The sequence below is a fragment of the Cynoglossus semilaevis genome, chromosome 18 (assembly GCF_000523025.1).
Source record: "Cynoglossus semilaevis isolate Cse_v1.0 chromosome 18, Cse_v1.0, whole genome shotgun sequence".
NCBI lineage: Eukaryota > Metazoa > Chordata > Actinopteri > Pleuronectiformes > Cynoglossidae > Cynoglossus > Cynoglossus semilaevis.
This window is the reverse complement of record NC_024324.1, coordinates 13,437,532-13,448,775: the sequence shown is the minus strand read 5'-3', so window position 1 is coordinate 13,448,775 and position 11,244 is coordinate 13,437,532. Positions and strand designations below refer to the sequence as shown.

The window sequence follows — 11,244 nt, the reverse complement described above, 5'->3', positions numbered from 1 at the left end:
GCTGTTGTTCATTAAAGGTCTCGGCCACTTCAGAAAACCTCTGGTCCAACTCTGCAACACCCACTCGCCTCATCAGCAGCCTGCCAGTTCGCTGGGCTGTGTTTGCTTTAGGACAGAGGAGTGAGATACATAATACAAAGACACTTGTCCAGGAAATTAAGAAAAGTTTGAACATTTGTATGTGGACCCAAGTGCAAGAAGGTCTGGACCAAATATTGCTTAAATCAATTCTACACCAATTAACAGAGAGAGGACATACCACTGTGTGCTGGTGGTTTCTGCCTGGCTGATCCAGGCTCGTTTGGGTCTGATGTTGTGGATTGCAGGAGGGGCTGTCTCTGAAATACAACAAGAAGTCAACACCTGCTGATTTTGCTTAAAATCTTTATTTCTCTTCTCTATCATGCAATAGTTTAGTGCACTGCCTAACTGCCCTATGTGGTAAATGTATAACTCTGGTCGTAAAAATAAAAACAGAAATCTGTATCCTACGATCTAAACGCATTAGAGTTACATAACTCACACAATACACTTTGTGGATTTTATCCACTTACCTCATTTAAAGAGTTCTCATCAGAAAAACAACAACAGCAGATAAGCCGCAGCATTCTGTCGAGCTCCAAATGTCTATTTATTTTCGGGTCAGTTATTTCTAACAGTACGCACTTGTCATTCTCATTCGGAGTGACGTAAGCTTCATGTGATTGGAGAGAAAACTTCCTGGTTGTGATGTTCAGGTAAAAACGAACAGGTAGGAATACTGACTGCCGAGTTTGACACACTTTTTAAAAAATGCTTTCACCTGTGGACTGTCAAAATGTTGAACGTTTTTCGAAACACATACCAATATTATTTTATTTACATTTACCAGCAAAATTGTGCGCCTTTTCATTACAAAATACTATTATTTACATTTTATTTTCTTGAACTCGAACAAATTTTAGAGACCATTTGTCAGAAAAGCAACATAGAGTATTTTAATCAAACTTTGTCAGCAGTGAATGAATAAATCACTCCAAGTCTAATTAGATTGCCCAGATAATAAATTTCACCTCGAAGATCTTATTAAAATGTGAATATAAACAGATATAGCGGCCCGTTCATTATATATTTTTATTAATGTGCAAGTCGTCATGTCTGCCACTGGGGGCGAACACGCGCTCGTTAAACCATGATAATACCGTAGAAAAAGTCAGAGCTGTGATGGTAGAGATGCTGCTTGAAAGTACGTAAACTGTCACGTTAAATTAATATTTTATAACTCAACAACAAGTGCATATTTATGTTTTGTGCGCACGTCTTTGTCGTCAGGTTTCTGTTTTAATGCCGCGTTTTTGCATTAAAGCCAAAGGGCACAAATTTGTAAACAAAGAGTGTACAATTGCTCATTACTGGCCGATTCCATCGGTGTTTCCTCGTTTTCATTTCCTTTAATGTAACTGAGCTATCAAGGATTTTACGGTGCAACCATGACAGGAATTGCTTCTCCAGAGACAGCTACAAGCTCCAAGAAGAAGAGCGAGAGGAAATGTGCCAGCAAAGAGTACAGACAGTTGTCCAGCATCATGGGAAGCATGAACAACCTAAGGAAGCAGGTGTGTGAGCTGGTTACAAAGATGAACTAATTGTCCAGTTGTCCATCTACCATAGCAGGGCTTTAGTTATTAGTAGAATGATCAGTTAATCACATACTAAAATAGTTTAATGTCTGTTTAAACTTCAACCAATCTCCACCTTGGAAGCTTGCTTAAATAAGGTGAAAATATGTTGCCGTGTACATTTCTTCAGGGTATCCTCTGTGATGTGACCCTGGTGGTTCAGGGAAAATACTTTCCTGCCCACAGAGTAGTGCTGGCTGCTGCAAGTCACTTCTTCAACCTCATGTTTACCAGTAAGTAAGCGTGAGATAGCATTCGTTATTTTGATCTACTGCATGTTTTTTTCTTTACCATGACGAGCAAAAGTCTATGTCTGTCCTATTCTAAAATGATTATATATTGTATGTATTTATTGATTTGTTGTACAGTATTTGCATCATAACTTACAAAATATCTGTATTATTGGTTGAGCAAATCTGATTTTGTGGTTAATTCTAAACAGTTTTATTAAAGAAATGGTATCTAATTCAAAGTGTCACTACGCATGGAAGGGGTGCTGTATACCACCAATCTTTGTATTTCATTTAATTCTTTGTTTATTTAACAGCTAGAATGATGGAGTCCATGTCCCATGAGGTGGAGCTTCGAAGTGCAGAGCCTGAGATTATTGAGATCTTAATTGAGTTTATCTACACGGCTCAGTAAGACTGTGTTGGCGGATGGTTTTAGATGCTGCTACGATTATTTTCTTTCTACAAGTCTCTTTGTTTCTTTGTATATTAATTCACTCTTTATTGCCAGAATATCAGTGAATGGCAGCAATGTCCAGTCTTTGCTGGATGCAGCTAACCAGTACCAGATTGAACCTGTGAAGAAGATGTGTGTTGAATTCCTCAAAGGACAGATTGATGCAACTAACTGCCTGGGTGAGAACATCCAAGATGAAATCAAACCGATACATTTGGCTAAAGGCTAAACACTAAACATGTTTTTCCCAATGTGCTGTTCAGAACAAAACAATTTGTCCTTTACTCTACAGGTATTTCAGCCCTTGCTGACTGCATGGACTGCCCTGAGCTGAAAGCTGCAGCAGAGGACTTCTTTCAGCTCCATTTCACTGAAGTCTACAAACTAGATGAGTTCCTGCTACTAGATGTTGAGCAACTCACCCGTCTGTTGCACCAGGACAAACTCACTGTCCGTGCTGAGGCCCAGGTATAAATGCTTTACTAAACGCTAATGCTAATGTATAACAATCTATATATTTTTAATGTTAATTTATGTTGTCTTACTTGTCTTAAGATATATGACGCAGCAGTACGTTGGCTGAAGTATGATGTCTGCAACAGACAGCAGTACATGGTGGAGGTGCTAGGGTGCGTTCGCTTCCCGTTGGTCTCTAAAACCTTCTTATCCAAAACGGTGCAGGCTGAGCCGCTCATTCAGGACAATCCCCAATGCCTCAAGATGGTCATCAGTGAGTTACACCATGCAGTCACTAGAGCACAGGGATGATGCTCAGCTGCTTGTCAGTTATTTTTACATGCATATGCATAATTTAATACACCACATTAACACAGATACAAAAACACCACAGAACTTTGAGTTTGACACAGATCACTGCGTACACACACAACTTGTGTTTCGTGCTTAAGGTGGGATGCGATACCATTTGCTGTCCCTGGAGGATCGGGAGGACCTGGGAGAAAGCAGCCGACCGAGACGAAAGAAGCACGACTACCGCATTGCTTTGTTTGGAGGATCTCAGCCACAGTCCTGCCGCTATTTTAACCCCAAGGTACCAGAACAAGTCCCTGAAGCTGAGCACATGTGAACTGTATTTACTGATGTGAAATAAAACAAAAAGAGTCTTATGGGCAACACGCAGCCAGCCAATACATTTTATACAGCCCCAAATGTGATATTAAAAAAAGAGAAACTGGACCTTAAAGTGTTTTAATACGAGCAAGCATTACTGCTTGGTAAACCAAACCTACCAAGTAACCAAGGGCAAATGAGATTCCACTACACATACCGAAGCAACTAGATTATATGTACTTCACACTTTTAGCCACTAGGATGTGGTGTTGCCATTTATTTGAAGCAAAGTGTCTACAGACTGAAGCCCAACTTTTTCAAAAATATTGCCAGAAAAATACTATAATATCCAATTACCTTTTTGTTTTACAGTTTCTTAAAGATTCATTATGATTTCTTAAATATAAGACGGCAGTGAAGTGACATTTTGGCTCTTCACACAGGAGTCCACCTGGACAGATATCCGCTGTCCCTTTGAGAAACGTCGCGATGCCACCGCTGTGTTCTGGGACAACGTGGTCTACATCTTGGGCGGCTCGCAGCTCTTCCCGATCAAGCGCATGGATTGCTACAATGTTTTGAAAGACAGCTGGTATTCCAAGCTGGGTCCACCCACTCCACGAGACAGTCTGGCTGCCTGCGCCGCCCAGGGAAAGATCTACACATCTGGGGGATCTGAAGTTGGTGAGCAAAACCACAGGATTGGTAGATCAGTTGCAAATGATAAAAAAAAAACAAGTGTTTTTTTCATCATATGTAACCCATCAACCAGTTTAACAGATTTTACTGAGTGTTTGTTTCTAAAGGAGGTGTAATGGAGTTCAAAAATATTCATCTCTCTTATTGGAAAAAAAATTACCCATTACCTGCATGTGTGTGATGACAGGAAGCTCGGCCTTGGACCTTTTTGAATGCTACGACACCAGGACGGAGTCGTGGCAGGTGAAAACCAGCATGCTGTTGGCCCGCTGCAGCCACGGCTCAGTGGAGGCCAATGGGCTCATCTATGTATGTGGAGGAACAGTTGGCAACAATGTAACGGGCAGGATCCTTGCCAACTGTGAGGTCTATGATCCAAGCACACAGAAGTGAGTGAATGACTTTTCTATGAAGGGTTTCAGCAGAGCTGTCAATACACACAGGAAACAGTAACATGCCGCTAAGACGTTGGGTGTCTCCAGCCTATGAAGTCAGAAGAATCCTGTTTGAGTCCTCTCTGTGTCCTTCCTCTTGTCCTCAGGTGGAGGGAGCTGAGTGGTATGAGAGAAGCCAGGAAGAACCACGGTCTGGTTGTGGTCAATAACAGGATCTACGCTATTGGGGGGCAAGGCACATTTGGTAATGATTTGAAAAGTAACATCTCCAGTGATTCAGTGACGTGTCAGTGCTGTAATAGTTCTTTCACCGTATTGAGACTTCATGTTGTTTTGTTTGTAGGTGGACTGGAATCAGTGGAGTACTACGATATTGCCAGTAACGAATGGCAAACCGCTGCTCCGATGCCGTGGCGAGGTGTAACGGTAAAGTGCGCCGCAGTTGGTGACATCATTTACGTGCTGGCAGGGTTCCAGGGCGTGGGGCGGCTTGGACACGTCCTAGAATATCACACTGACACTGACAGGTTAGTATACGTCTTAGGTCAGCTGTCTGTGTGACTTCAGACATTGTCAATGGTAAACGGATAAATTCCATTTTGATGCTGGACTCCGATTGGACAACATGACTGAGAGTAATTTAAAAGACATCAATTCAAACAAAAATAAGGAAGAATAAAAAGCTGGATTACTAAAGTTGGTAGAAAATAAAAAAGATAGTTAGGCAAAAGTGGCAACATTTTAGCTTTATCTAAAACTAAATAAAAATACTGAAAAAAGACTTAACTATACTAAAAAAGCTAATCAAAGGTGAACATAAGACAAAATGCTATTGAAAAAAATAATCTAAAATCCACACAAAAACTTGGAAATGGGTATTTTTGTTTATTTACTTTTCTGTATGCCTGCTTTTACCCATGTGCAGGTGGGTGACTTGCAGCAAGGTGCGAGCGTTTCCCGTCACCAGCTGCCTGATCTGCGTAGTGGACACATGTGGCGTCAACGAAGACGAAGACATGGACCTGATAGACTCTCAGTCTCACGCCCCGCCCGCTGCTCCTTCGTCCGACTCTGCATCTTCGTCCTCGTAGGATTGCATTAGGCCTTGAAAATTGAAACAGGAGCAGATCAGCTTGAAGCAGCAGTGGTTTTTGGGAAGACACTTTACACCTGTAGTTTCTAGTGTGTTTAATGATTATTAAATAGTGGAATTTTGCAGCAAATGTTTAAGTGGGGGGTGGAAGGGGCTCGACAATCTTGTTGATATGTTAATATTATTCACTTCTAGCCATTTTCAGTTGCCAAACATTGATTTTAGCTTGCAGTTTAAGTTTAATTTGGACTTTTCTGTTGGAAGGAACAAAAAGGGTGTTAATGGTCTGGTTTGGTTGATCAAGACAAAAAAAGTTTGACAGACTCAGTCTGATGTCAGAATTTATTTTAAATGTTTTTATTATTATCGTTGTCTAAAATAATGCTGTTACAGAGTCTCAAGATACTGTATTTATTTGTAGTTGAATCTTAATGGAAGTGTGTAAATTGAGATGAAGAGTGCTTCTGTAATAATGCACTCTTACTTTAAACAGACTGTACCAAGTGATTACAATGACCAAACTCATTCCATTCTCAGCTGCATCTAAGTAAAAACAAAATAACATTTTTTTAATTGGTCTTAATTTGATTAACATTTTTTTTAACAATTACCAACTTGTGGTCAAGTTGATCAGTGATACGGCTTCTGCGATACATTAGTAAAAAAGAAATTCCTTCAAAAAATGCTTATTTACATGATATAACAAAATGTTTCTTCATTCACTGAATTGATATAAGCGAATAAAAACTGTTGGTTTGGAAAAAAGCTGCATTCATTTCATCACTTTGTATAAAAAGAAGTTGTTAAGATATGATACTGAAACTTTGGAAATATGTGGTATTAATACATGCTTAACAACAATTACAGATAGAGTATGCAGTTTTTGGAAGTAAAGCAATACAAAATAAAAACCCAATTCTAATAACCACCAAGTACAGCATGTAAAGACAAAGCTGTTTACTTGTATTTTTTCTTTATCAGCTGCCAAGGCAGGTCTCTAAAGGTTAACAAATTTCAATAAAAACGAGGATAAACTAATACCACCACCTGGGGGGAGGGGCTGGTTCAGTTCACAGAGTTGACGATGCAAGACATTCTAAACCCAATTTAAAGAACATTTCAAGCGTGATTTGAGTTAAGAAGTTCTTCAATTTGTGGCCTCTTATTGAGACATTTCAATTCTTATATCCAGTAGGCAGATGCCTGTCTGTTAAAGGGTGCCATTTGTCATGGTTAAAAGTTTGGTGTTTGTTCATTAACAGGTACTTGTTTTGTATTTAACTAAAATGAACATCAATTATCATTTAATGTTCTTTATTTTAGATGGTTTTCTCTATATATCCTTTGGTACTTCGTATAATATACCTACATTATTAGTAATAGTAGTATCAGTAGCAGTAATGCTATTGAACTTCAGACTACTCTGGCATATTTACTGCAGTCTATTGTTTTAGGTGACGCGTTCCAAATCTCTTCCGTGCTCCATGTTTACCACAACCAGATGTCTTACTTACACTCTAAAGAAACGCAAATCAGTTTTAAAGACTGTGGTAAAAACATTAAAAGGTGGTAATGTAAAAAAAACTGACTATCATTCCCTGAGCTTGTTTCATAAATCACTGGAATGTAGTGTATCATAGTGTCTGGACCTCCAAAAGCGTGTTATAATGACAAGTTTTAGTTCCATTTTATATTATTCCTTCATAAGTGATCTCCAGACTCATCCACCTCTCTCATCAAGAGTGAAAACCGATTGCTCATCTCTTCTGCCCCAGCACCACCTCCCCGAGTTCCTCTTCCTCCAGCACGTCTCCCTCTCCTTCCCCTGCCTCCTGCTCCCACTCCTCCTCCTCTCTTCCCTCTCCCTGCAGCCACTGGGTTAGGACGGACCTTGGCACTGTTGTTCTTCACCGCGTCCATGACGGAGGAGTAGAGCTGTTCAGACAGGGAACCCCCAGCAAGTAGAGATTCAGCAGGTTGTCCACTTTTTAGATACCTGAGGAGGCCGTGCACCAGGGTACCACTGAACAACCTGAAGCACAAAACACAGTATGAGAAGGAGGGGCAACAGTTTAGGCCCCTAAACTGATTTAATGTGTGCTGTCTTACCATGACAGGTGGGGTTCAGGAAGTGGCAGCAGCAGCAGCTGATTGAGACTCAGTGCACTGAAGAGGCAGGCCTGCCATTGGCTGAAACTGTGAGCCGCTACAATATCCAAGCCCCGCCTATCTCCTGGCCTGACACGCTGCCTGTCGAGTAGCGACCACACACTGCACTCCGAAGCCCAGTTGATCTGAGACACTTGGAGATTACACAGTACCACAAGGAAGACAATAGAAAATAATTTACAATTTAGAGACAGATAAATGTCTGTGCTCGACTTTAATCAGACACAGGTAAAACAACATACCAGCATAATGGTAATGAGTAACACCAGGCTGGTTATTCCAAGTCACCTCTCCATAAACCATGCCCAGCACCAAAGCCTGGAGCTGCTGATGTGAAGGTGTTGGAACAGACTCTCGCATCCAGATGGTAGTCCCCGCCACTGCGAGTCTCAGGTGAAGAGGGACAGCAGTGAGGAAAGACTCCTTCACTTCTAAGGCTTCTAGTAAGATGTTCAGACGCTCTGGGGCAGAAACCTAAATTAAATCAGACAAAAGTTTTTTTTTGTAAGATGGCTGCAACAACAAAACTAACAAGTGAGAGAATTCCTTTGAACAAACCTTACCTGATCAAGTGTATCCAGATATACTGTGGCTCTGGGTGGACGTGCTTCCACTTGGTTCCTCTTTAAGGACAGGTCCACACGGTCAAATTCTTCAACACAAACCAACGGAGCAACGGACCCCTGATCGTGGGCTCGTGCTACACCCGCTGATCGTTCACTGCTAGACCCTGCAAAAGTGACCTCCTGCTCTGCAGGTAAGATCCCACCCTGACTTCTACCTCCAGTGCTGTGTCCACCTCCTCGACCTCTTCCGCCTTGCCTCCTGCCACCTCTCTTCCCCTGTCTTGTGTTTGCGTGTGGTCTCGTCTCCTGTCCCTGGACAGCACCTCCGGTTTCTTTCGATTGCGGCCCACTGTCACATCTGCTCACGTTCTCCTCTTTCCTTTTATGTAGTATCCCATAAATAGCCTGACGTATAGCTTTGGAACTACAATAGCTGCTGGGTAGTTTAGTGTTCTCCACTTGTGGGATCAGAAGGACTCTGCGCATCACCAGAGCGTCCACAACGAGGGGAGACAACAGCCCCTGGGCTGCAGCCTGTGAAATCCACTCAGGATAATCTGCAAGTCCAGAGGTCTCTCCTCCTGGAGCCATCCTTCTGCCAGAGAACCAGTGAGCCAGAGAGCTCTGAGGGCTGATGCAGTACTCCTGCATACATGTCCACAGCTGTGAACTGAGCCCACTCTTCTGTCCTCTTCTGCTCCGAGCCACTTCATCTCCCATGATTCTGTTGATCTCTTCCAGGGCTTCTGCTGGGCTAGAAAAAGATGATAGCCAGAAAAGAAGGGCCTCGATGCGAGAGGTGTAACCTTTTCCTTTGCCACCACTTCTGCCTAATGAATTTACATCCAACAGAGCAAGAAGTGTGTCAGTATCTTTAGGAGCACCGTAGTCATTACCATTGAGGACAGCACACAGGGGCAGCAGTTCCGGATTCATGCCACCAAACCAGTGACAAAGTGCGTTGGTGGTGTAGCGTCGAGCTGAAATGTAGCGATTAGAGACTTTGCCATTAAGATGGGTCCACTGGAAAAAACAGAGTGGCAAGTAGCCATCTACAGTAACAGAGGAAAGAAAAAAAATACATTACAAAGTTACAAATAGGAAATTCTAGAAAAGCTCTATGAAAGGTATACACTTGTTAATCTAGTCACACCTGGCAGGTCAAAGATATAAAAGTCACTGTCATTGGTGAGAACTGGACAGTTCCAATGATGAGCCAAACACGCAATCTCCAAGTCAGCCTCAGCTGGACACTGGACGAAAGGGATTCCCTTCTGCCTGAGGACCTGAATGAAGACATTCCTCGTAAGGACGGGAAGAACAGAGCCGCCACGACCATGAGCGATATTATCTGCATCCTTTATCTTGGACTGTAGACGCTGTCGTATAGTTGAAAACTTCTTGTCGCTTGGATCAATTCCTAAAAATGATAAATGTATTAGGAAATTGCATCCATGTTATATAGATGCAGATATTGTGTGTGAATGGGTTCATGCTTCCATAGGATCCTTACCTCCATCCAATACAACATAGGGTTGGATGTTGCAGGCTTCCAATGCTGACAGGAACTGGGTGAGCAGGCAGGTAAAAGCATCATAGTCGCCTCCATACTGCCGGTCCAAGCAGTGGTGAAAGTAGAGGTGGAAAAAGAGACTGCAGCCATCAATAACCAGACGGCTGTCCCTGAACTTGATATCTTTGAGGAAGCTTCTGTTCGCCTCCACGTAGGTGGTGAGACCCTGGACACCCATTGATTCTTAGGGCCTGGAAAATCATCCAAAGAAGTACTTTTGTTTTTAAGTGTTCTGTAAAAAAAAACCCTTAACAATAACAGCCCTGTGGAATATATTTTAAAAAATTCAGCTTTGTTTTGATTTGCCTTTATGGTGTACAACAACTCTTAATGAACAATTAAAATAGTGCTGTTCTGTTCATAGCTGTTCTTGTTGTTCCATGCAGCGGTACTAATCAATCCTCTATGATGTCATGCACCTTTTATCTCTTACCGCAGGTTTAGGTCAAATTCTTTGAAAGTGATGTCACTAATCAAAGATGAATTTTCTTCTTTGACAGTTGCCATCCTGTTGCATTTCTAACTTATCCGTCTCAATCAATCTGTTACTGACTCATTCTGCCCAATTCCCCACGAATGCTCTTCCTTTTTTGCTTTGAAAGTTTTTTTTAGAAAGATTAAACATTTATAATAATATATCATAATAACATGAACAAATTAACTTTTTCTTTTAACCACTCTCAAAACGACTGAAGGGCTGGTTTGTGCATGATTATTTTAATGCTAAAAATATATATTCAAACGAGAGACTTTATTAAGATTTTTCTTAATATGCCTAAGTGGCTTCACAAGGCTCCTCGCTTACTAACTTCCTTTGTCATTTGCCCTCTTCATGCAATTATTTCGAATGAATAGGTAGAGACATAAACATTTCTAATGTATGCAGACACAGCACAAGCAGCCGCAAGAAACGACGGTGTTTTTTCAGTCACTAGGAGGTAGCAATGTACAGATTGTGTGTCCAATCGATTGAGACCGTTATCAGCAACATAAATCATAACGTTAACTATATACACTTATCACATGTTTACACGTCATATACAGTTACTTCCTTATAATGTTAAGGGAGTAACAGTTTTGAAATAGCATGCACTCAGCTAAGCCAAAAAACGACAATCTTGCTTAAGCGACTAGTTTTAAATCTGAAGAAACCCAGCTGTTAAGTTTAAAAGGCTATACCTGTGATTTGGGGGGTAGGAATCCTTCACGGAAGAGCACCCCAAGTTGCGAACGCCTCGTCACATCTCGCGAGACCTAGCGAGAACACAAGAGCTAGCGAGCGGGCTAGCCAGTTTTGTTCTCCTATTTGAAAATATTCTGGTTTATTTTTGCT

At 41.5% G+C, this 11,244-nt stretch overlaps 2 protein-coding genes and 1 long non-coding RNA gene across 3 annotated transcripts; 1 reads left to right on the top strand and 2 right to left on the bottom strand.

The window, feature by feature from the left end:
• Positions 1-957, bottom strand: LOC103394617 (uncharacterized). Its single transcript, XR_523169.2, has 3 exons — positions 555-957; positions 260-338; positions 1-105 (listed from the first exon to the last, which is right to left on the bottom strand). It is a non-coding gene; the product is annotated as an uncharacterized LOC103394617 (long non-coding RNA).
• A 214-nt stretch (positions 958-1,171) lies between these two features.
• Positions 1,172-6,368, top strand: klhl7 (kelch-like family member 7). Its single transcript, XM_008332007.2, has 13 exons — positions 1,172-1,225; positions 1,492-1,595; positions 1,789-1,891; positions 2,206-2,299; positions 2,400-2,524; positions 2,638-2,813; positions 2,901-3,075; positions 3,254-3,396; positions 3,860-4,100; positions 4,303-4,504; positions 4,657-4,754; positions 4,854-5,037; positions 5,436-6,368. Exons 1-13 carry the CDS (start codon positions 1,204-1,206, stop codon positions 5,599-5,601), a joined length of 1,833 nt encoding a protein of 610 aa, XP_008330229.1. The 5' UTR covers positions 1,172-1,203; the 3' UTR covers positions 5,602-6,368.
• On the bottom strand, positions 5,945-11,238 carry aste1b (asteroid homolog 1b). The gene is made up of 7 exons (XM_008332009.3): positions 11,091-11,238; positions 9,852-10,102; positions 9,492-9,758; positions 8,336-9,390; positions 8,015-8,246; positions 7,713-7,905; positions 5,945-7,635 (listed from the first exon to the last, which is right to left on the bottom strand). Exons 2-7 carry the CDS (start codon positions 10,087-10,089, stop codon positions 7,305-7,307), a joined length of 2,316 nt encoding a protein of 771 aa, XP_008330231.1. The 5' UTR covers positions 10,090-10,102; positions 11,091-11,238; the 3' UTR covers positions 5,945-7,304.
• Positions 11,239-11,244: the final 6 nt, after the last annotated feature.